At 39.6% G+C, this 25,952-nt stretch overlaps 1 protein-coding gene across 1 annotated transcript in view; it reads left to right on the top strand.

Annotated features, from left to right (window-relative positions):
* The first annotated feature begins 1,671 nt into the window (after positions 1 to 1,671).
* IPO5 (importin 5) overlaps positions 1,672 to 25,952 on the top strand; it is a 40,654-nt gene continuing 16,373 nt past the window's right edge. The window contains exons 1-14 of the mRNA XM_083849354.1: positions 1,672 to 1,907; positions 5,833 to 5,913; positions 11,954 to 12,146; positions 12,608 to 12,710; positions 12,952 to 13,048; positions 14,086 to 14,190; positions 17,030 to 17,152; positions 17,240 to 17,360; positions 19,804 to 19,891; positions 23,343 to 23,449; positions 24,671 to 24,795; positions 24,883 to 24,972; positions 25,062 to 25,235; positions 25,433 to 25,651. Coding sequence (XP_083705480.1) covers positions 1,818 to 1,907; positions 5,833 to 5,913; positions 11,954 to 12,146; positions 12,608 to 12,710; positions 12,952 to 13,048; positions 14,086 to 14,190; positions 17,030 to 17,152; positions 17,240 to 17,360; positions 19,804 to 19,891; positions 23,343 to 23,449; positions 24,671 to 24,795; positions 24,883 to 24,972; positions 25,062 to 25,235; positions 25,433 to 25,651 — 1,716 coding nt within the window. The 5' untranslated portion in view covers positions 1,672 to 1,817. The remainder of the gene's footprint in view (positions 1,908 to 5,832; positions 5,914 to 11,953; positions 12,147 to 12,607; positions 12,711 to 12,951; positions 13,049 to 14,085; positions 14,191 to 17,029; positions 17,153 to 17,239; positions 17,361 to 19,803; positions 19,892 to 23,342; positions 23,450 to 24,670; positions 24,796 to 24,882; positions 24,973 to 25,061; positions 25,236 to 25,432; positions 25,652 to 25,952) is intronic.

Below are 25,952 nucleotides of genomic sequence, written 5' to 3'. Positions count from 1 at the left end.
CCTAGTTGTTACTCAAAGATGACTGGATAGTTTTTGTGTAACAACCCACTCCCTGCAACCACAGATGGGAAAAAAAAAAACAAAAACAGAGTGGGTAAGAAAACAGTCAACTGTATTGTACATTTTGCATTCATTCCCCAGTCCATACCAGTTACTGCATTCTTCTGCTAGCAATCCTACCACCTATTTATGGTAAAATCTTGATTAAGACAAGTTAAGATGAAAGCAAATACATTTGTTTGTTTATGTACAGAAAGCTTACACAAGTGTTAGTAAAGTTTATGAAAAACACAGGTGATAGAAGGGCAGGAAAGCCATGCTTATTTCAAGATCAAATCCAAGAGGCCCTTCAGAAACTGACAAGCTGTAAATGCCTAATCCACATAGCAAGGGCCTGAGGAGGTTTACAGAAGAGCACTTCATATTAGAAAGCATGCTTGCTTTCATAATTCATCTTCACTTTGGGTCTTTCTGAGCGTTCAGTCGGCTTAAAGTTATTCTCTAGCTCTGCCCACAATTCTTCCTTAATTCACTCAAGAAGACGTTTCTATCTTTTCCCCACCAGACCGCTGGCTGCTCCCTTTTGATTTTAAAGCCCTCCCATCCCTTGGGCATCGCCCAGCTGCAATGCCTACCCAGATGGCACCAGATCCAGCCAGCAGCTGCCTCGCTGCCTGGCGAAACCCCAAACGTTTCATTAGTCCACTACCAAGAGCAGAAAGCCCTTTAGCAGCAAGCTGGGCAACATCCAAAGCCTGTAGCGATGCACATTGTGAAATACACATTCCCTAGGAACACGGGGTTTACTCATTAGGTTTTATTCATCACATACTTGGGATTCATGAGCTACTATTGACCGTTTTTTGAGGTCAGACGTAACTGATGTCAGTGTAGCAAAATACATGTGGGGGTATGGGAGGGATACTGCGGCTCGTTTGAAGCAGACCTAGCTGAGGGCCTGTATGTACATATAGGAAGGGCTGCCCAGGGAAGTGGCTGAGTCACCATCCCTGGAGGTCTTTAAGAGACGTTTAGATGTAGAGCTTAGTGATACGGTTTAGTGGAGGACTTGTTAGTGTTAGGTCAGAGGTTGGACTAGATGATCTTGGAGGTCTCTTCCAACCTAGATGATTCTGTGAAGGGCTGATGGACTGGGTCTGGCACCTTTGTGCCCCGGACCTGCAGTGCAGATGTACGGGTGAAGGTGTTTGTGTACACCCTACAACCGGGCCGAGCCGGGCGCCGGGCTCACCCCAACGCCGAGGCCGCGGCCGGAGCCGGGACTCGAACCCGGCTCCCCGCCGCCCGGCGGTTGAGCGGCCCCAGCGGCTGCGGCCCGCGCGCGTTCAGCCTCGGGGGCGGGCGGGGCCACCCGACGTCACCGAGCGGGCGAGGCGACGCCCGGCGATCTCCCGCGCTTTGCTACCCCTTTAACCCCCCTCCGGCTCCGCCACGGCCCCTCCCTGCCCGCACCGCCCGACCGCGCCTCTGACCAATCCCGAGCCGCCCACCGGAGGGACCGACCAATCAGAACGCCGTCCCGCCTCCTCCTCCCGCCCCCGGCCTGGAGACGAACCAATGACAGAAGAGGAGGCAGTATTAATAGCGGGGGGAGGCCATTCCCCCTCCTTCCACCGAGCCGCGGCCGGGACGTCACAAGGGAGGTGAGCCAATGGGAGGCGAGGCCCCGCGTTCCTCAGCCAGTAGGAGCGCGGCGGGGGCGGCTCCGCCTGCTGTGGCCGCGCCGGCTGCGGGGCCGGCGTCCCCCCGTGCCGTGCCGTCCCCGCCCCGCCCCCCTCCCTCTGCCTTTCGCAGCAATGGCGGCGGCGGAGCAGGAGCAGCAGCACTTCTACCTCCTGCTGGGCAACCTGCTCAGCCCGGACAATGCGGTCCGCAAGCAGGCCGAGGTAACGCCGCCGGGCGGGCGGGCGGGCGGGCAGCCGGGGGGAGGGAGGCAGGCAGGCAGGGAGGCGGTTGGTAGCGGGGAGGCGGCCGAGCCCCACGTGTGAGGGGACGGCAGCGGGCGGTTTGGGGGGGGGGGGGGGTTGGGGGGGCCGTTGTGGCCGTTGGGCGCCGCGCGCGCCGGCCGTTAGGGCCGTTGGGCTGGGGGCTGCGGCCGTTGGGCGCGTGCCCGGCCGCCTCACAGCGCGCCCCCCCCCCCCCTTCCTTCTCCCTCAGCCCCCACTCGCCCCCTTACCCCCGTCAGCGGGGAGGCTTTTAACCAAAATAAGGTTTTTTTTATGGCCAAAATAAGGCTGTGGTTTTTCTTTTCCTTTTTTTTCCTTTTTATTTTTCTTTCCCACCCCCCACCCGGCCGCGCTATCAGCAGAAACTTTGCCGGCGCGTCGCTTGAGCCCCGGCGCTTTGTGAGGGGCTAAGCCGCCTTAATTCCCTCCGCCCTGCCCTGCTCCCGGCTCCCATTGTGGGGCCCCGGGGGGGAGTCTCGCCCCCGCTGGATTAAAGGCCGGGCGCCCGGCTTTTAGGGCGCGTCCCCCCTCCCGCTGCACGGGGCTCTTATCGCGCTCATCGCTTGGGCGGCCAGCAGAGTTCAGCGCCTCGGCTGACAAAGGATGAAGCGGTTTGTTGGCTCTGGTGCTGCAGTCCGGGTTCCCAAAGTGTGGTTCGGGGAGGAGGATGAACCTCACGGGTTTCCTGAGAGGCACGTTATCGATTACTGCCACCACTTTCCACAGAAGTAGTGGCACTCCCTCGTTCCTAAACATGGAGTGGAGGCTGTTTTGTGGGACCCGAATTTCTTTCATTTTTCCAAGCGCTGGCATGTAACGTAACATTCCTCACAACTTTCTGAACTTTCTCATGACAACTGCTACATATGATACGTTAGCTTTCCAAGAAACTTGCTTTGGCTTGTGTATGTCATAAAGCCTGTGAAATGAAACATTCTTGGAAAATCAAGTCTGAAAGTTAGGTTTTTACCACTGGCTTACTAGAAGCTTGCTTGGAACCAATTTGGAATTTGTTAAATCTCCATAGATACACATGCACTATACTCAATCAGAGTAAGAGACCTTAACTGTCACAACAGATTACCAAGCCTTGTCAGGTTCATCAGTTTGTATACAAATACAAGCAAGCAGCACAATTTGTACTTATTTAACTGTGCTGTATCTGACACTGGGTTCCACATATTTCCAAGGTGTATTGAAAGTATTTTTATGGCTTAGGATCATTCAGATCAGAAAGGTCCTCAGGAGGTCTGCAGTGCAATCTCCTGTGCAAAGCAGCATCAACTATCAGGCCAGGCCAGGTCACTCAGGGCACATGAGGGCTCTTTAGACAATGGAAAAGTATTGCGTAGGCTTTAGAATATTTGCTTACTAAAATAATATAGGACTCTGGTCTTAAACAGAGATAATGCAGTCGCATTTTAAAAATCTGCTAACCAGAAAGCAATATTAAATACTGTAGGGATTCAAATAACTGAAGGTAAATGGAATAGCAGGTTTTTATTTGTGTCGAATGGAAAATGACAAGAATGAGAAATGGGTGGGTAGGCAACTGAATGAAACAGACTTGGGCTTTCATTGAATTTAGGACAAGGGGTGTGTTACACAGAAGATGAGTTGGAGATGTGGAGTCATTCCCTGTTTGTTGGGCTGGGGCATAGCAAAATCTGTTTAAAAAAAGGGCTGGGAGTGAGAAATCTTCATGTATATGCATATCTGTGTGTGCATGTACTCTCAACTGATTCTGACCAACTTGCTGAAACATGGTTCCTTCATTTTATCTCTCATTAAAAAATTACTGTAATTTTGTTCATTGACTTAAAAAACAACTATCTTTCTCTTATTTTTATCTCTATTTTCTGATAAAGATTTTTAATTTTCTTTACTTTGTCTTAGTGACTTTATGCTCTTTTGAATACATTTCTCATCTCTGGAAGAACAAGAGTACTACATGTAGATAAGAGATACTAGTTTGCACATGTTTTGAAAGTTAGTAATACTGTGTAAGAAACTTGTATCTCAGTCCAAAACTGCTGAGCAGCAGATACCTTGTCCAGTTTATTCCATCAGGAACGAAAAGAATATACTGAAGATGTTGCAGTGTCTGGAATACAAGTTAGGGTCTAGCTAAGGCTTGTGGTGTGTTGGGCAGAGCCAGGAGAGCGGTCCTTCAGCAGCACAGGGGGACAGTTCTGGTTTTGGTCTTGGGTTCTTCTCGCCTACCTTGCACTGGTGCTCTTGAGCATCCTCTGAATCCACATTGCTGACTGACAGAATTATTCCAGTGAACAGCCGTATGGGTTGCTGCCACTTCCAGTGAGGTAAAGTAACTCCAGAAAGAACTTCAGGATGATCTGAATTGGCGTGAGGGAAGCCAGCTTTTACAGTATCTATTTTTCAGGTATCTGTGAAACCACAACCTGAGGTCCACACTGGGCCTGGGTTTAGGGAACCTTCTTGTTTCTGTATTTCTCTTTAGTTTGTTTGTAAATAACAGTGCAATGTAAAACGTGTTCATGGAAATGGTTAATCTGAGGAGACTTTCTGTTTTGACCCTCAACCTCATTTAAATTTGCAGTCCCCATGAGATGATTAGATTAAATGCAGTTCTTAGGGGATTTGGCCTCATTGATTGCATCTAGAGAGTATGAAGTGCGAGTTGTCTCCGTGACTGAGGCCTGCTAGGAAACAGGTAGAGAAAGTGGAGGAAGATGATGTATGATATTAAACAGGTGATAAAGAAACAGCATCATTGAAAATAGCAGGTATAATATCAAGGGCATGCAAATTTGCTGGACTATTAGTAAGATCTTATACAATGGTGAGTATGGGGGTAAATAGGCAAGCAGGAAACTGAATGAAATGAACCTGGGTTGTGTGTAGGCTTGCTCACTGAGTTCAGACTAGGGCAGTGGATATTTGGAAAGTGCGGGGTAATTTATCTTAAAACTCATGTCCATGAAAAATAGCACTCTGAGTTAACATTCAGAAATAGTTCTGTACTTGCTTAGGTAGTTGCTTTTCAGCTTGTGGTTCCTTTGCACTTACCTTACATATATTTAGTATATCAGAAACAAGAATTTACAGTTCTATAATGCTCACATATGCTGTGCTTCTGGTATCAAAACTTATTTTATGCTCTCACTTAAGTAACAATCTACCAAAGCCACAGTGCATACAGACAGTGTGCCAGAAGAGTGTAAGACAAGGTAACTGAACGTCTCATTAAACTTCACCTTTTATTAGGGGCATTTCCCTTAAGGGGAGACTAAGTAGTTCCTCTCTCAGTTGTACTTTGAGAAGGATATTTTAAAAAGTATGACTTGGATATAGTACATCACTGAAATACAGGTAGGAGTTTTAAAATGAAGAGTACCTGTTCAGTATGCGTAGCCAAGTTGTGCCTTGGCTACCAGATGACATTGTAAAGGCCAAAGAAAAAGATTCATGAAAAGAACTGAACAAATCTATGGGCTATAGATCGGTCAGTGGTTGTTAACCTATTGTTCCTAGTTTAGTTTCACGCTTCTGAAGTTCTTAATCCTTTGATGTGATGAAAGCTAGGATGGATTCCCAGGAGGATATGTTCCCTTTATGTTGTGTTTCCTAACTCGTCTTGTAAGTGGCCAGTAATGCATTATTCCAACATGGCAGGCCTTCTCAGGTAATTAAGACTTCACTTGTGGCTTTAAAGCAGGCCAGAAATTTTCACTTTGATAGATTTAGTTTTTTTGCAAAATTATTTTCCTATTAACTGGGTGAGTACTGAAGTTGGGTTGCTGAAAAAGAAAAGTTGATTCATACTAAAGCTTTAAACACGTGTTCTAGTAACTGTTTACAATAAATTGCATCTCTTTCCATGCAGGAGACATATGAGAATATTCCAGGTCAATCTAAGATCACATTCCTCCTACAAGCAATCAGGAATACTGCTGCTGCTGAGGAGGTATGTCTCAACAATCTTTGGATTCTGCAGTTTTTCAAGGGAACGTGGAGAAGGACGAGGGAAGACATCAGCGATGGTCATTTTGGGATAAATTAACAAGTTGGGCATTGAATGAATCATTTTAATTTATTGCACATTTGTAAAGGGACCAAGTTCACTAGCTCAGACTTCTTGATGTAGGATATTCAGTTTCAGAAGGAGTCTTTCATAAGTGACTGATTAGATCTCCATTGTTTTCTGCTTTTGTATTTTGTTTAATGAATGGGTTCTTTCCTTAAAAAAAGTGTAACTAATGCATGAGTGTTACTGTGATGTTCCTTTGAGTTATAGTTGAGAAATGCCTTCTGTTTTGAGGTCCTATCCCTAAATGTGTTAAACATTGCTTACATATCATCTGAAACTTCTTGAGCTCCTTAAATTAGAAGGGAGAGATCAGGTAGCAGTTGTTGTATATTTTATTCAGATTACTTTTGCATTTTGCTTTATCTGTAGAAGATATGCTCATTAAATTACCTATCAGTGTTATAGTTTGAAGGAGTAGCAGGCTAAACACTATTCTTTTTTGTGGTAGTATGGTAACTCACATCTGGTTATTTGATTTTTGTGAAGGCTCACACTTCAGTGATCAGGTAGTTTTGCTATGAAACTATTATCCGCTTAAATATGCGGAGTGAAGCACTAAGCTTTCAAGATACTGCGAACTTCAGAGCTACTTAAAAGTAAATACTTTTGACTTTTTCCAGATCTAGAGTTTTACTGAACACCAGAAGGATGTACCGTGTAGAATTTCTGGACAATATTGGAAGGAGACTATAACAGCACTGTTCCTTTCTGGATAGCGATCTCTTCTGGTAGATAGTAATCAGTTTAAAGGTAGACGGTGTTTGTGCTTTTTGATGCTCGGAAGGTATCAGCTTACTAATACTGATGCTTGTCTACCTACAAAGCCATATTCTTCTGATAATCCTTCAATATTATACTTGAAACTGGTTGCATAAGAGCTGAGTAGTTTTCCATCATGTTGCTCTGAGATGTTTCTAATGATGAAGTTGTACAGAGGTCTCTCCTGTATTTAAATTCGCCATGGAAAATAAAACCTACTGCTGCTCCTTTTTCTTCAGAAGGTGGTGTTATGCCCTGAAGTCATGTCTGTATGCACAAGCTTCCATTTTGTATTGAACACATTTGATAACAGTCCGAGTTGACAACTGCAAAGTCATGCTTGTGTGAATATATACATGCTCCATATAGTTACTGATATAACTCCCTTATGTCAGCTAAGCAAATAGCTCAAGTCTAAAACTTATTTGGAATCTTGCTCATACCTTGCCTTCCAACTTGCTCAAGTGCAAAGTAACTTCTTTTGCCTCTAAAGGGTAAGCTCTGCCATCTTTGGTAAAAGGTAACATTTATAGAATAACTTTGACAATTTAACTCCATGAATGTACAAACCAAAGAAAGGGTTAGGGTGAGCTCATACCTGCGTTATACATTAGGTGCTAGACTCAAGAAATCCTGATTAATTAAATCTGCAAACAACTTTTCTGTGTAAACCCAAACACCTAATAGCCTAAGTGGAGTCATCACGTTTGATCTAAACATTGCAAATGGACATGCAGGGAAGCATTCTGCGTATGTTTACACAGCATTTCTGTGTATGTTTTCTGTGTATGCTATGAACAGCTAGGCACTTGTGTCTCTACATGTTTTATGTAGGTCCAGATGTTGGGCAGAACAGTGTGTGTGTCACCGGTGGTGAGGGCCTTGGGCCTAGTGCACCTGCTCTGAGTACACACAACATGCTGGCACCCCTGAACACAGGCTGCTGGAAGGAGTCTCAATCTTGCTTAGGCTACAGGAAGCCTATGTTCAGATCCCTGTGCATCCTAAAGCCTCTGTCTGTATCGCTTTTCCCTGTTCCATGAAAAGTGGGTTGAAGAAAATAGTGTTTCCCCATCCCATGAAAACTGGGCTGAAGAAAATACTCCATCCAGTTTGCTGGAACTGGGCTGTGCTGTTGCAGGGCAGCAGTTGAGGGTAATCCTGATGGCAACCTAGTCATTTTGGCATTTAGATGGAGCAACAGGGATTCAGGTCTTAAGGACAGCTTTTATCTGACATGGAAAGAAACATTAAACCGGCTCAGAAATAACTCTTACAAACTAGCTGTATAACAGGTTTATCTCCTTCTAACCAAATGCCTACACTGTGGAAACAATCACCTTTTTCCTTCTGTTCTCATCATGGTTTCCTGGTAGCAGGGTAACACTGTCCACAGAAGTGGAGTGAAGCACCCAGCATAGCAGTTAGAGTGCTTCCCTGCCAGATGATGAGCGAGGTGGTCCACCTCAGGCTAAGGCATGGCTTGAACCCAGGTCCCTGATGTCCTGGACCTGTAGTCTCACTGTTACAAAGTTAGGATTCTAGAGATGAACAGAAAGGTGCTATATATTCACAGCTTATTTGATGTTTTTTATTCTCAGGATGTGTCTCAAGTGTTAAAGGCTGTTCCTTTTGCAGTTTTGATTTATCACCTAACTCAGAGAGGAGCAGAAGCTCTGCATATTCTTCTGTATTTGTTTTCTTGCTGATTAACTCTAGACCGGCAGTCTTTAATTTTGTCCTAACTTGGAGTTGAGAATTTTCAAGCGCTGTGAAATACAGGAACAAACTCTGTGTAAAGCTGGCTTCTTGCTATACTCCCAGCCCTCTTAGAATTTCTCTGACCTTTCTCTTTTCCCTCTCCGTATTGTCACACACAGCTTGCATTTCTTAATCTGAAAACTGCTGTGGGCAGCTTCCTCTTCAGTGTTTGGAGAAGAAGGCAGGCAGCCTGTAGGCTGTTGATGCACCACAGTTCTCCCTTTGAGTTGTGTGGGAACTTTAGGCACTGTGCACTTTGATTCTACTTGGGGCTGACCCCTCAAATGAAATTGTGCAAGTCCATTGTCGGATCACATCCTAAATATTGATTGCTTCCATCCATGAGTATTTTCCTCTTTGAGGACGTAAAAGGAACAGTAAAGAAAAAGCAAATCACAGTGCCAGTAGATGCACAAGAGGGTCAGTCCCTTTTATAAAAAGGGCATGGTTACCCAAATACTTTGAATGCCAGTGTAGAACACAGTATCCCAAATCTATTTGTAGTTCTTCTGCCCTGCTTCAACAAGTTGTCTTGCTACTTGTGCCATGGTTCCACCATCTGTAAAGTCTTAGAACATCTCTTGTAAATCACCACAGAGTTTATTGATAAGAAGTAGCGCACTGAAATTTGAATATCAGGACTACATTTTTATGTTAATACCTCTGACATTTCCATTGTATGTGAGCATCTCAGTAATCCAGACATGCAGAAGAATCCAGTTCTAGGAGAGAATTTTCCTATTTGTGCTTCATTGGAAGACACATTCTTTGGGGATGTAGAGTTTACTGTTCCTCTTCTTATCAAAAGCAATAGTAGCTAAGTTACACTATTTTGAAATGCTTGTTGGGGTGTACATCTTTTAATACATAAATATAAAAGGGCCTTTGGTGTGCATTAAAAATACGTATCCTTGCTCCTTTAAAGCAAAAGAAACTGTCCCAGAGCTGCCATTGATCCAATCATGTTCATCATAATTAAATTCACAATAGTAGTTTGCATACATAGATGGATGTTTGCTGAGGAAAACTTGATATATATTTTTAGAAGTCACTTGCTTCTGTCACTCCTTCAAAAGTTTGAATTTGCTTTAGGGAATGTGGAGTATTTTTTCTAAGCTAGGAACAATAACCAGAAGCTAATTCCTTTAGCACGGATCTTGTGTTCTTCTGTATACCTGATTGCTTGTCTTTTACCTTGCAATCAGTCTGTGTTTGTCTGTCTCCCAATATTTTAAATTAAATTCTTCAGAGGCAGAAACTATTATCTTTGAGACTACATGTTTTAAGAAAATGAGCTTTATTCCCTGTCTGGCTACATATGAATTGCTTCAGTAAAGGACTGAATGTAATGTAAGTTCAGTCATTATAAGATGTCAGAATATGCACAGAAACACAATGCTCTGAGTATGGGAAGATGAAGATGTTGAATCAGAGTTTTTGTGGCCTTGCTTAGTCCCAGCACATTTGCTTCTCAGTCAAGGCTTCTTATATGTAAGTTCATACTACTAATGAGTTGAAGTTACAATCTTTCACAATATTGTTTTTTCTAGGGATGGGAAAAGGGAAGACACTGTTACATTGTAGTACTACTAAAATCGTTGGGCAAGTTGTTAGTGGGATTCACAGTGGCAGTGGGGAAAATCTTTTCCATTACTACCTCATGTCCCTCTGTGTGATTAAATATTAGAGGACCTTGGCTTATGATGGGAGCTACAGCACAGGTAGACACTGTGACCCTCTTTGTTCACCTTCTGTCTTAGATCTACTAAGGAAGATCTACTAATCCTACATATGTGGTGGCTTTGGTCCTTGCTGATGCTAATGTGGAGGAGATGAGGAAGGATGTGTAGAGCAAGGTCCAGTTCTGGTCCTTCCCTTCTGCTGGCATAGAGGCATTTTGGGTGAAATATACATTGTCTGCAGACTGCAAAGCACAGCATGAACAGTATCTTCAGTGATTTTTTTCCAGCAATACCAACTTTTACATGATACGTTAGAAGTTGAGACTTTGCTCAGTTGAGAGATCTGTTAGAAATCTAACTTCATTAGTTCTGCTACTCAATGTTTTGGAATTCCAAAGGCTGTCACAAGGGAAAATATTTTTCATTCAAGTACACATTAAATTAAGAATATTTTAGGAAAAAAAAATAGCATGTGTTGCATTAGAGTTCAGTAAATACGAATTTTGTATTTGAAATTTGAAACTATGGTATTTTTTGTGAGGATTTAACACGTAACACTTTGTTACATGAGTTAAACTTCAGAGGCTTGGGGGGTGTTTTTAATTACCTCTTGTCCTTTTAATTACTGCTTGTCTTTCTAGACACGCTGGTTAGTGAACAACACATTTAAGTTATTCAGGGTGCTTCATGTATCTTTTGCCTTTACTGCATGTTTTGTTCTATTCATTTGGAATTACTCACCCATACTTCTTGCTTCCAGTTCTTTTATAATTGTAAATAAATATGTAAACAACACTCTTGTGAAATTGCTGTGTACAAGCAGGAAGCATAGAGGATTGTAATATGTAGTATTTGAGGTTCCTATGCTCAAATTCAATTTTAAAGAAAAAGTTTATTATAGATGTGTGAAAGGCTGAAAGCTCTGTCTCTTTTCGGCAAAGTAATCCTGTGCTTTGAACAAAATCTCACTCTAGGTTCTTGAATCTTTAGGGTGAAATTTCCTTGTTTGAGAAGGGGCTTACAGATTAATTTTCTGACAAAACTCTCCCATTAAGTCATCTGTTAATCCAAAAAAACCCTTTTGGATTATAATTATCCCAGTGGGACATTTAAAATAGCAGGAAGATGTGATTTAAACATCTTTCTATAATGCAGCTAAGTTTTTTTAACTTGTCACAAAATATGTCCAAGGTTTAGCTCCAGAAAAAGCTTAATACCTTAGAGGATTTCATGATTATTTCTTTGAATATTTGAATAGCTGTGATAGCTCAGAAACATCAGCTTATAGTAATGTCTCTGACAGTGTTTTTACCTACTATCGTAACCGTCATCTCTTGCTTGAGAGGTATTCCATTCACCAGACAAGTCTATACCGTGAAAACTGATCATTGAAAGCATGATGTCAGTCATCATTCATAAGAAGAGCATGATTGTTCTTTTTCATTTCAGTTTGGGGACAGGTGTTACAGAATACAGAAAAAGATTTGAAGCTGTTTGTATGTAGGAACCCTCTAAACAAAATAGGTGCTAAATTTCTGGTGCTTTTAGTAGATTTGGTCAGTGAAATGGTTGCTAGTACTATCTAAATGACACTATAAATCACTTGATTTTAGAAAAGGAACAGAGTGCCACAGTTACTCATGGAAATAGGAGTTTTCTCTTCTTTCTTGAGTTTTGTATCAAAACACTAATGTATGTGCTGTGTCATTCAATAGGCTAGACAAATGGCAGCTGTCCTTCTACGACGTCTTTTGTCTTCTGCCTTTGAAGAAGTTTATCCAGCTCTTTCACCTGATGATCAGACCTCTATCAAAAGTGGGCTGCTGTTGATCATTCAGTTGGAAACACAGTCCAGTATGAGGAAGAAGATCTGTGACATTGTCGCTGAGTTGGCCAGGAACTTGATAGGTACTTTATATAAGCTGATATTGTGGCAAAATATTTATGTATTGATAGCAGTTTTATCTCTTGTTCTCTAGTGTTGTGTAGACCTCTGTGCATTATTGTACTAATTGATTTCAGGGTTTAAAATAAAATATAATGTTTGCTTACGTTATCCTTGACCAGATAAAAATGAGATTCGTTAACTCTGCTTTTTAAATTGCTTGAGTTCAGGTGAGATTGTATGAAGTTCTAGAAATCTAGTTACATTTAAATTCTGATATACGTTACACTGAACATCTGCACCATGTACTCTTTCTAATACTGGTATATAGCAGTAAATAGAGATCACTGTGTTTCTGAGATGCTGCATCTTATGCTGTGACTTGGATGCATCTTCAGATTAGTTGCTCTGAAATTATAGTGTGGAACGGTTGCCTTGCGTAACTCTTAGTTTGCTTATCCTAAAAACCTTGCGTTTAATCTAGATGAAGATGGAAACAATCAGTGGCCAGAAGTTCTGAAATTCTTATTTGACTCTGTCAGCTCGCAGAATGTTGGACTGCGTGAGGCTGCTCTGCATATCTTCTGGTAAGCTTTCAGACTTTGCCACTTTTTCACAAGTTATCTAAGTAGTAGCCGTAAACGTGTAACCACACTGTCACTACTTAATTAACAAATGGTCACATATCATAGCTATTTTATTGTATTGTGATTTACTGAATTCTTACATGTACAGTTACAATCTATAGCTAAAACGACGAATAAGGTTAAGACAATGGTTAAGGTTGAACTGTGGATTTTTGCTAACGTTCTGGTCTTATCTTTTTAGGAATTTTCCTGGGATTTTTGGGAATCAGCAGCAGCACTATCTGGAGGTCATTAAGAGGATGCTGGTTCAGTGTATGCAAGATCAAGAGCATCCATCAGTAAGATCTTTATATTTTTGCTTGTTAACGTTTTTCCCATCCTGAGTATCAAAACTTTGCAGTAGCAGCTTCAGACATTAAGGTTAAAACATTAAATTCCAACCCGAGAATTGTTTTACCCGAGAATGATGTATATCTGCAGGAGGTTTAACTATGTCTACAGCAAAACAAAAGAGCCAAACCTTTTCATGGTCCTCAGGCTGGCTGACTGGCTTATACAACACTGCTTTGACCAAGACTCTTCCCTAGAAGTTATGGTTGGAGAAACCTGTACCTGGGGTTGTGGTGATGTAAAGTAGAGCCAGGGGTTTTAGCCAGCAGCGTGGGTGATCAGAAACACCTTGTTCAGCTCAGTTTCTGGCCCTCCTGTTTAACAGAATAGACATGTTCTGTACTGGTCATGGATACTTGGCTCTGTGGGCATGTGGCAAGCCTCGCTTTTCTGAAAGGCTTCAGATTTACTGATTTGTTCAGGGAATTGTACTTTGAGAGTGTTTCTGTTGTTTGGGAGAATACTGGGCAACGATAAGAAACCCTGCTGAGGTATATGGGTTCAGTTTACTGCTCCTCCATGGATTACTTTTTCTGACCTTTGAAACTCAACTGAGTAACATTTTGAAAAGTACCACAAATCATGCCTTTACAGAAGAATGTTTTAAACACTTAAATTACACTTTTTGAAAAATGGGACTTCGACACTTGCATACATATTTGAAATTGGTAGGGAAATTGAGGACAATAGCTTTTTCTAAAAAAAAAAAAAATCTGAATAAACTGGAATATTTACCACATCAGAAGAATAATATGATAAACTTTTTGGTATCACAGAGGACATAGGTGCTGAGAATCACTCACTTTGCCTGAATTTGAAGCAAGATAAAAAACTCAATGTTAAAAACTAATTCCTGTGTCTATTAGGAAAACGTGAAAGGGAAATGATAATCCCATGTTAAGTCTCATAATGGGCCTAGTGTTAAAAGAAAACAGACGTTTCATTACCAGTTCTTCATATGTCTCTCTCCAATCTTGCCTTCTAGATCAAGACTCTGTCTGCTAGAGCTGCAGCTGCGTTTGTGCTTGCTAATGAGCACAATCTTCCCCTTCTTAAACATTTTGCAGATTTGCTACCTGGAATCTTGCAGGTAAGAAACCACACAAGTAACCCTTGGCCATTAGTGTGTCAGTATTGACTGGATCCAAACAAATTACTGGTCTGCAAATTTTTGTAATGTATGAATTTTTGAGAAGACCTAGATTGATTATACGTTAGTTAACCTGACATCAGTCACCAGCAAGATGGAAAACAATAAGGAATTTTGTAAACACAAGCTAATTGACAGAGTTTTAAGGAAAATAGTTCAATGCTGATTAACTTAGTGTTACCTAAATAAGAGTTAAATTTCTTTGTAAGATACTTAACTAAAACTAACTTCTTAATTAACCCTAATACTGAGAAATACCTGAAATCTCGGGGTAGTCCATATTTAAAGTAGTCATTTAGGAAAATCATTTACGCACGATATGCCATACCGCTTCAGTTTAGAGGAAAACATAGAACTATTCTGCAAAAGATTCTTGAACTAGGAACAGCAGTCTGAATAATGCTGTTTGATAAATTGAACTAGCAAACAATGACTTTCTATGCTTCATATTGTGTCTGAGGCTGGATTAGGTCCCTTTTAGGAGGGATACAGTTCAGCAGAAGTCGGTATTGTAATATAAGGTTGTTTACTTTTGGGGAGAACCCTATTGTAAACCAAACCAGAGACAGAAATGATTCAAGCTCTGGAGGAATGCTATTTCACAGTCCTGTTCCCTTTCTGTATTAATAAAAAAGATGGAAATAACTGCGTGCCTATGATAAAAGGTGTAGTGAACTTCTTGTGTTTTTTGAATTAGGCTAAGTTTAGGTTAAAGACAGATTTCTTGCTGCAGTTAGTATAGCAGGTTCTTGTTGATAGTGTGAGCTATAAACATTGTCGATGCGGGTATTGTGGCAGCTGAAGAAAAGTTGTGCCAAGTTTACTGTCTTCTGTAAGTATTGGCATTCTGCTTGATCTTAAATGGAAACTAAGAGGAATTCATTAACATGATCTGAACGCTACACCGTGTACTAGTCTGTACAAGATACGTATTTTGATATTGAGGTCACTATTTGGTGGTTAGTCTTTGTCTCACTTTGGCAATGGCAATTGTATTGTTTAAACATTGTAACTGGCTGAGAGGACCTAGGCTACTGTGTACTGTGTATGAGTGGGAGCTAGGCAGGATTTGGGGTGGGCATGCCATTTGTCCTGATGTTCAGCAATTAAATAGTATGCTGTTTTTAGACTACAGACTAATAGCCCACTCTGTGATATAACTCTCAAAGCTACTATTTTAGGCTGTAAAAGCACATGCTAAACACTGTGTTACAGCACTTGGCTTGTATTTTCAAGCTGTTTTGCAACTGTAGAGCACAGAATTATGTTACAAAATCTGTCTTTTAAAATACTTATTGTGAGAAGGACTAGATTCTCTGGCTGCGGTAACACAAGATGGATATGAAAATCCAAGTTTATAAATAGGAGATGGGATGTGTTAGAATAGTGGTGAGTGACCTTTGGAGACAGTTGGATGCTTTTTTTGTTGCTGTTGAAGTTCATTTTGCTCAAGTATTGCAGTGGTTTAAAAAAATAAATGAATAAGCTAAAGTTAAAAATCTGACTTTGCAATTCAGTCCTTCTGGTCAAATTCTGTAGCAGTTAAACTCTCAGAACTAATTGTTGAAACTTGTATCCAAGGCACTTAACTCAGTGGTAGTTTAAAAAAAATCAGGAAAAAGGCAAAATAAAACACAAAACCCACACCTGGAACTTCAGCTGACTGTAGTTGTTCGTGTTCAACACTACTGACAAGTGCATCTGCATTTTAGGTCTCAACTTGATATGTTTCTAACAAGTTTATACCACAAGTTGAGAAATGGTAGCCTTGTTTTAATATAATGTCAAAGTTGTATTGAGTCCAGAGTTTTAAAGAAACTTCCAGTAAATATGGAATGTTTATAAATAAACTTCCAGAGGACAAGTAATATCTACAAGAAAAGAAGATGCAAAGAGATTTTTCAGAACAGTTTTGATGTTAAAAGATGTTGCTTCTGTGTTGAAAGTGAAGTTGTGGGTTGCTTGAGTGGCTTTATCAAAAGTATCGGATTCTAGATTAAAGTATTAAAAAATGCATCTAGCTATTCACTTAGAAAAAAGTTTCTACGCTAGTAAGACATCTAGTACTTTCTTAATGAAAATTTCTTTCAAAACCCAGAAGTGTGCTTAAAGACTGCTTTTTCTATAGAGGTCTGGGTTTTTGTGTCCTACTTCTAGAAGAGTTTTAAGCACCATCAAATAACTGTGATGTTTTGGTACTAGAGTATCAATTTGGTCCGTTAAAAGTAAGCTTTAAATTACTTTACAGGATGTGGCTAGGGGATAAGAAAGATCCTTACAAAAACCTTGATTTCTTTTTTTCCTTTCCTGTAGCTGAAGGCTGAAAGGTCTGCTTTAATTCAGTGGCTCTTCAGAGTTGTCCAGAAAAAATTGAGAAATTATTAAAACTTGAGATTCCTGGTGTTTAAGTTTAAGCTGTTCAAAGCTGTTCTCACATAACAGTTTAAAAAAAAAGGCTGAATTTATTTCTCCTTCTGGGCAGAGTTCCTCTGAGGACTCGTTCTTTATATAAAATGCTTTTTTGAACATGTGCATGTCAAAGAAGAGTGTGGGTTTTTTGCATGTTGGCACCCCTGATTTGTGACCTAAATGTTGCCTGAGCGTCTGTTATGTTAGATTTAAACTAATAACGGCAACAATTAATGGTACGTAACATTGTGAACTGTAAATTCCTTACAGAAAGCTTGTTAGGTTTTGGACCCTGTATATGCTTTCTTTGTAATCTGTTATACATTGTTTGCTTTTTATTTAATCCTGTCTTCATTTTATCTCTTTGTAGGCTGTAAATGATTCCTGCTACCAAAATGATGACTCTGTTCTGAAGTCTCTTGTAGAAATTGCAGATTCTGTTCCCAAGTATTTACGACCACATTTAGAACCTACGTTGCAACTAAGTCTGAGGGTAAAGCTAAGAATTCTTCAGTCACTTTTCTTTTTCTCCCCTTGAAACCTGTGTTCTAACCATTTGCTCTAATCTTCTGGATTGTAGTTGTGTGCAGATGCCAGTCTCAGTAACATGCAGCGTCAATTGGCACTTGAAGTAATTGTGACCTTGTCAGAAACTGCTGCTGCTATGCTGAGGAGGCATACAAACATTGTTGCACAAGCCAGTAAGTATTTTACTCATTTTCTTTGAAATAATTTGTCTTCCTTTACGGTATTAAACTGACTTTGCAGGTGTTTAAGTGGCAAAACCATATCTTAACTTTTTTTTTTGCTGGTGATGAGAACTTTAAGTGACACTGAGTTGGGTTTTACTGAGGAGGAAATGCTTTTTTTTTTTTCCTCTTACAACTCTTCATGAATTAATCTGTCCTTATGCCGCCCCCAGCAATTTGTATAAAATTACAGTGGACTCTTCATAAGGTGTTTCCAAAGAAAATACTACTCTCACGCTGCTGGCTTTGGAAATTTGTGCTGTGTTTAAAAAAAAAAAAAGTTGATGCATTTAGTTCTGAAGTCCTACGTTTGAAGTTTGGTATGTAGGCCAGATATTCTGTGGTGCTGGCAACTGAAGACAGAAGGAATTCAGCATGCATGTTAAGCTTCAGTGTTGAGTTAAAGCTGTGAGTTTGAAAATCAAATGCTTGTATAAGTACTTGGACTAATTAGTCCATTACGCATACAGGTTGTAAATTCTTTGGTGATGCACTTTTTTAATCATGGATTATTATTTGAGATACTAAAAATAACTGTGTTCTGGACAGGCCCAGCAGCAATGCTTTTAAATGGATGTACACGCTGGTATTTCTCTGCCTTTTAAACCCTTCTTTGTGAGCAGAACAGGGCAGTGACACACCAGTGTGGCCTTTTGTTCAGGAGGAAGTTTCTCACCTGCACTGCCACACTTGTATGTGTCTAGATTCTTGCTTGGTTTCTGAAACTTCTGCCAAAAGGAAACTCTTTTTTTTTTTTTCCTCCACTCATATGCTTGGGCTGGGACAAGTTGTAGATGTCCAGATCTCTAAAGCAATCATAAAACTTCTGAAAAAAAAAAAGTAAACTGGATGTGCTATGTGTATAGTTATAGAAAAGCTTTTTAAAGAACAGATTTTTTTAGGATATATTCTAAATTTGATAATGTTTAGAATGCTGTATGTTCACTCCATTCTGTAGCTTGTTGAGAATATTAACTACTAATTAAGAAATTAATACTATATCAATATTGTGCTTGCTGAACGTCCCCCAAATCACTGTAAGTTTCTTATCTGGTCAGGCAGCATAGCAAAGAAGTTGCATCCTGTTAGAGCATATTACTTTTATATTGGGGAGGTAATTGCTGCTTAGGAATGAAACATTTGCATTAAGATACTTTATTAGGATAAGGCACCATGTGGGAATGAAGTACCTTTGGTTTGCAACCCACTGTAAAATCACTGTAGTATTAAATAAATCACTAAGATAAGAAAAAAAACATTTGGCAGAGCTCATAAAGCAGTTATGTTCAGAGAATGATAGAGGTAGCCAAAAATGATAGCTTTTGTCTTGGTTTTGTCCTTTAGTTTAAAAGGCTTTTTTTCATTCTACTAAAAAGTTGATAAATTGTTTTTTCACAACTAGAATCAGGTAGGTCTTAGGCAAAACCATCACCTTATGTTGTTTTTGCTGTATGTGATGCTGACTTAGGAGCAAGTTTTTCACCAATTCTCTGCTCAGAAATTCAACCTGGGTTCAGATATCCCTCTTTGAGCTCAGTATTTAAGATAACAGCTTTTTATTGTTGCAGCTTTAATTTCTAGAGAAAGTGCCTAGCTTTGGCCATAGTTTTTCCTCAGTCTCCAGGAAATGGAAAGTCGTGACATGCTCTGGCAGTAAACCAAGCTCAGTTGTCTAATCCTTAACTTCATTATAAACAAATAATCTATATACTGGCAGTAGTTAAATTTTGAGGACCTGCTGGGTCAGTGTTGAAACTTTAATGTAGGGTTGTGCATTCTAAAAATAAAGTCTATGTAAAGCTATATTTACCAGCAACCATATTCGTATTAAACATCAAGACTAAACAACTAGCAAGCTTTTGCAGTGTCTAGATATGATAGCCAAACAACTTTGGGTGACAGTGTGTTCTCAGCCTTACTTGTAAGCAGTAATTAACACTGTGATGCAAATTTTTGAAACTTCGTAGCAATGGTGGCAGATTATGGTTGACTTCCATCCTTCAGACATGTGACAGTACATCATTTTCACGTGCACCTGATGAGCATCTGTCTGCAACTTCTGGGCTATAATACATTTTTCTTGAGGGAATTACATTCAGTGACTAGTACCTATATATAATTCTGACACATGGGTGTCATACTAGAGACTTGATAGAGTTCATTAAATAATTTTTTAAAAGATTGAAAACTTCCTTTTAATTCTTCTGGATTTGAATGTTCTGAAAACTTATTATGAACTTTCTGCTGATGCAATTTGATGTGTAGACTAGTCTATCTGCTACTAGAAGAGGAGGTCTTTTTCTGTAATGATTTCTGAAAGGAGAGGACTTAGAATTTAGGCTTTTTTGAGAACATATTTTAAGAAAATAACCTGAGTTTAAACTTATTTTTTCAGTTCCTCAAATGTTAGCAATGATGGTTGACTTAGAAGAAGATGAAGATTGGGCAAATGCAGATGAGCTTGAAGATGATGATTTTGACAGGTAATTGTGAAACTAGTTGTTTCAATGTGCTGTCAAAGTTGCATAGCTTTTAAGTACAGGTTGCAAATGACTGCAGTGCATTGCTTTTTCTTAATCAACTCTTCTAATTGTGTTCCCCGAGTCATGAGCAGAATGTAAGACTGTTCAGACACTGGGGGGAGTAAAAGTTTAAAGTAATACGAACTGATAACTTGAACAGAAAATGAATGTAACAGATTTGGAATAACCGCACCTGGTTTCAAGAACAGTTTGTGTAGATTATTTAGGTACTGTTTAGCAAGTAAATAAATTATTTCAATATTTTCTTATTGCCATGATTTACATCTACAAGTTGCATGTTGTCTTGCTTCCTGTTTTGCAGTGCTTTAACTTTTCAGATTTCTGTTGTTTCTGTCATTGATGTTAGTTACTCAGTTCGGAATTCACTGCTCTGAACCCTTTAAATTGGGGCTTATCCTGAAATGTGCTGGAACCAAAGCTGAAGGATACCAGCCTTTTTAATCACCCACAACCAATCTGTACATAATTTTCTAGATCTTGAAACGGTAGTGATAAAAAGGTGCCTTAGTTTGAAAGGACACTAGATTGCTTAGTGGAATTCCATCCTGGATTCTGTCTAGCTCAAAAAATGGTTTTTGCTGTTTTAAATCTTGTCATGGCTAACAGTAGCTTATCTCTTGTCTTAGGTAAGAAAGATCTGCTAAAAATGTCCCCTATTTCTAACTTGTTCATTCCTGCATGCTTTGTAGCTTGCTCCAACTTTTCCCTAGAATGACAGTGGTATGTCTACAGCATCCTCTTACATCTGCCCTTGTCCAAATACAGGAAGAATGAAGCAGGAGAAAGCAGAAATATGTACAGTGAGATAGTTATCTCCATGCCTTTGTAATGACACTGATGTTCCTTTATCAGGCTAGATGCTTTTTGCAACATCTGATGTTTCCTTCAAAGCTCAAATGTAATTAGTGTTTCTAAACAGTTTGTGACAGAGAACACTAAAATTTTATCATGTGCACAAATGAGGAGAAAACCCTAAAGGAGGAGTAGTGAGGGGAAAATAACTTTTATTGACATGTTCTTACTAGAGCCTCAATTTTATCAATTATACAACTTGTCCTTCTCTGAAACGGCTTTCCAAACTGGGACGGTTTATGTATAGTAATTTTATATCTTATTCTGGAAATACCTACTGCTGTCATCCAGATCTTTACTCTCTCTCATAAATAAACAATCTAATTGGAAATCTTCATAAGAAGATGGGCACTAGAAAAGATGTTGATTTACTACTGAACTGAATAGCAACTTCTACAAGATTCCAGGCATGTCAAGATGCTTGCAAAACCAATACAAAGGAATTTATAGGAAAGCTTTTCTAATCTTATGCTTAACTTGAATTTTTTTTTTCTTTCCTCTGGGCTATGGAACTGAAAGTAAACTGCCCTCCCCCACCTCCTCCCCTATGACCCTTTTAATTTGTTTCATTTCTTCAACTTTGCAAGTTTTGCCATACAGGTAGAACTGTCAGATCACTGCATTTGGGTTTGTCAAGTATTCGAATCTTTATTCCATTCAATTTTAAGGGGAAATAGAATACTAGAAAATAAAGCTCAAAACCTTGTCAAATCTCTTAGGGTGTGGAAGTTTATTCAGATGGCCTGCCTTAGGCAGTTTAAGTGCTCTGAATCATCCCCTTGAGGCATGCCAATTTCTTTTTACTGTCAGCAGAGTAACTTAGGTCTTCTCAACACAAGCTATGGATTCCAGTGTGAAATTCCTTCTCTTAACAAGTAGTGAGCAAAGATCCGGAAAACAAGTTGGGCTCAACAAATTTAGCCTGAAGGAGAAACTTAGCTCCTCTAGCCCTCAAAGTAATGGGAGAATTCAAGGCTTTGGTGCAAAACACTGGAAATCAGCTCTGTGGTGGTGATCGTGTTCTTAGTTTATTTTTTCAACATGTTCACTCATGTTACTATGCATTTCCCACCACTCAAGTTCATCTTTGTAGAGAGCTGTCAATGAGCATGATGTACATGCTAACCTCTTCTTGTGCTCGAGTCTTTCTAGCTATGTAAGACGGCTGGAATTCCTGTGCCGTCCAAGAAACTGGCTGATGATCACCAGGCCGTAGCCTACTTAGGGTGTGTTCAGATCTGACTAAGGGGGATGTGAGTCAGCCTACGCCAAAGCATCAGGGAATATTTTAGCATTTCCAGGTTTTTTTGTTGCTCTGACTTCATAGAGCAGTGAAATTCTAAAGAAGGAAGACGCAAATCCAACTTCCTCGTTCCCTGGCAAAAGCTTTGCAAATTTTGCAGGGAAGTGTGTGGTCATTTTTATAAGATAACACTATTTCCTCATATTGAATATTATAAATTAATGGTTAAATGAAAGAACTTGACATCATTTCAGATGAACGTAGCCAATAACTTCGGTGAGTTTGCTCCAATCTAAAACTGTATGCCCATGCTCTGTTGTCTGGCTGGTGATGCTTCTGTTTGAACACGACTAATCTGAATAAAAACATACAGTTTTGTCAGTATCTTTGTGCAAACAGCTTTGTTCACAGCATGTGAATTTCTAGACTGCTTATGGTTTGTAATGAGACTTGGGGATTCAAGCATAACAGTTTAAAGACCTCTGTGTTTCTGACCCTGATGGATGATATTTGAAAGAAGAGGGAGATTCATCCTTTTTTGAACCATTGTTCAGTTTTTCCATCAGCAGGGGTGTCCAGAAGGTATTGTAATAACCTGGAGTTATTACAGTGCTAGTCATACCCAGACTGTAACAGTAGTTAGCTGTGTCCTGGAAGCTTTATTCGCTTTTCCATAGGGATTAATTCAACTGGGTGGAACAAGTCACTTTACATGGGTAATGTTTGGCTGTTCTCAGTTCTGGAACTTGCTGCAAGTCAGAAATTCCTCACCTGGACTGGATGTTTTCTGCCTGAGTCATTGGCCAGGGGATGTGGTGCTATAGTACTGATACTGCAGCCTTGCTGGGAAGTTCTTTTGCATGCTAAAGCTTGAATTCTGCTCGTTCGCTTGATTTGTAGCAAGTCTGAACTGGTTTGTGTTTGTTCTGATGATTTACACAAAAAGATACCGGCCAGTATTTTTTAATTCATTGTAAATATAAGCTATAGATTCTTAGGTATGTGCAATATTGCAAAATTCAGCGCTAGTAAAGTCCACATTTCTCTGGTAATAGACTTGTTCAGTGGGCTAAAAATAGTAAATGTTAAGTGGAGGATAAATATTTTGTGACTGAGGCATCCGTTATATGTGCCTTTAGATTTGGGTATGCTTTATTTACTTATGGAGGCTCATGGATAATCAGATGGCAAAAGTTTGAGAGTAGAACTGCAAGAAAATGCACTTCTCTGCCTTGTTGTACTGTTCATCTTGCTGTAGGTGTCAAACCTTTTGATGTTTTTGTAACTGTTATTTAGCAATGCAGTTGCTGGTGAGAGTGCACTGGACAGGATGGCATGTGGCCTTGGAGGAAAGCTCGTTTTACCTATGATTAAAGAACATATTATGCAGATGCTTCAGAATCGTAAGTAACTGCAAGTTTTTACAATCCTAGCCTTTTCAGGAACTTCGATACCTCTCAAATGTTCCTGTTTATTTAAGCAATATATTTTATACACTTCTAATTTCAGCAGCAGAAGCTATAAATGCTGTGAACTTGGAATTTTTTTTTACTTTTCATTAGACTGGGATTTGTTAAACTTACGTTCAGTGCATTAAAACTTTTTTCTGGATCCTGAACAGATGTCAAAACCAAAACAATACAGATTCTTAACCTCAGTCTGTAAATTCTTTTCTTATTTTAGGGTATTCTCTCTCAATCAGTGTACAGTGCCCCACAATACCTTAAGTGTGCCTAAACTGCCACCTGTTGTTCTGTAGCTCAAAATTTTTGTTTCTCAGAAGTGTTGCATTTTAGTGAACTTCGAATACATTACAGTCTGTAGATAAGAATGTGTTTCTGCGCCCTACTCCCTGGAATTTCATGCATCAAAATACAAAAGTCTGCGATAGACAAGCTCTGTTTACTTATACCAATTTTCATATTTGTTTCATGAGGTGGTTAAACAGTGTTCTTATCAATTTCTTTGCATGCTTCTTTTTCTCTTACAAAGACCTGTAATGCTTGCTGAGGCAGTTGTTCAAAATAAATGTGTTTATTGCATGCACTTTCAATTGACCTATGATTTGAGCCTGTAAAATAGAAGATAATGCAAAGATGATGATCATTCTGGGTACTTCTGTAATTTAATGTAAAACCCAGCCTGAAAAGGACTTGTCCTGTAGGAAACAGACTATAGGACTATTCAAGGTATCACCTGCAGAGTGTAGAAATTTATCAAATCTGTTCAGAATGGTTTTTCAGCAAGGGAAGTTTTATTCTGTGACCAGATTAGTGTGACTCTTCTAATGTTAATAGGCTGTTCTGACACGGGGGGAAAAAAAAGCTTCCCTGATTAGCTCATTTAATTAAAACTCAGTTCCCAGTTATTAGTACTATGTACACACTTCTATCTCCAGTTTAGAATTCCTTTTTTGGTATAGATTTGGCCTGGATTAGATACACAGATTTTTGTGCATCACTGAAAGTATGGATAAGGAAAAGCAAAAAGTATTTAACAAATAAATTTGATGCATTAATTTCCCTTCTCTCACCTATTCTTCCCCACATCACTTTTTTAATTAGTCTTTGAGGTGTTCTGTAGTTTCCAAAATGAATAATAAATATTTTTTCAATCTTCTGTAGCTGACTGGAAATACAGGCACGCTGGCTTGATGGCGCTCTCGGCCATTGGAGAAGGTTGCCACCAACAGATGGAGGGAATTTTAAATGAGATAGTTAATTTCGTTTTGCTGTTCCTTCAGGATCCTGTGAGTCTAATACTTATTTATTTCAAAACATTTTCATTTCTGCTCTTATGACTACTACTTAACCATTTGAGGGTATTACTTTTTCAGCATCCAAGAGTGAGATACGCTGCTTGCAATGCTATTGGACAAATGGCAACTGACTTTGCACCTGGCTTTCAAAAGAAATTTCATGAGAAGGCAAGTAGTAGAACACTACCAAAAAAAAAAAGAAAAATTTTGTCCCATCCAGAAACTTGTTTTCCTGAAAATAAACATTTCTGTTTCAGGTGATAGCAGCTCTTCTGCAAACCATGGAGGATCAAGGCAACCAGCGTGTTCAAGCCCATGCAGCTGCAGCACTCATAAACTTCACTGAAGACTGTCCCAAGTCACTGCTTATTCCGTATTTGGATAATCTAGTGAAACATCTTCATTCCACTATGGTGATAAAATTACAAGAGGTATAATACACTGAACAAACGTAATTGGTAGCATATGTAGAATAGCTGAACTATGACATCTGATGTAAACCAGTAGTTAGATCTGCTGGTGTTATAAGCTAACAAGAATGAGATGTATAAGAGCATGTTTTTAGGTTCTGCATGCTTTTTAAAGCACATATTTTAATGAAATATAACACTTTATTCTTCTCTTCAAGTTGATACAGAAAGGCACTAAGCTAGTTTTGGAGCAAGTTGTGACTTCAATTGCATCAGTTGCAGATACAGCAGAGGAGAAGTTTGTTCCCTACTATGACTTATTTATGACTTCTTTAAAACACATTGTTGAGAATGCTGTTCAGAAGGAGCTAAGACTTTTACGAGGAAAAACCATTGAATGCATCAGCCTAATTGGTCTTGCTGTTGGTAAAGAAAAGGTAAGATCTTATCTATTGTCTAAACGTATTTTAAAACAGCCAAGTTTTTTGTGATGTTCACTTTAAATTGACATGATTACTTGTTAAACGTAGTTATGTTGTTGCTGATTTCCATGTTTGCATTCCTGTTCTATTCTCTGGTAACTGTCTTTCTGTTCAGATTCACAAATTCAGAAGTGAATCTTACAAAATACATCAACTTAAGTTATTCTTGTTTTATTGGACAATGTTGAAAATGTGTGTTTTCTTTTTGTTTTAAGAGGCATACTGGTGCATCTCATTTAAGCGGGGTCATAATAGT

Source organism: Anser anser (assembly GCF_964211835.1).
Source record: "Anser anser genome assembly, chromosome: 1".
NCBI classification, from domain to species: domain Eukaryota; kingdom Metazoa; phylum Chordata; class Aves; order Anseriformes; family Anatidae; genus Anser; species Anser anser.
The sequence above is the reverse complement of the archived record's forward strand: the minus strand, read 5'-3'. Positions and strand labels throughout refer to the sequence as shown.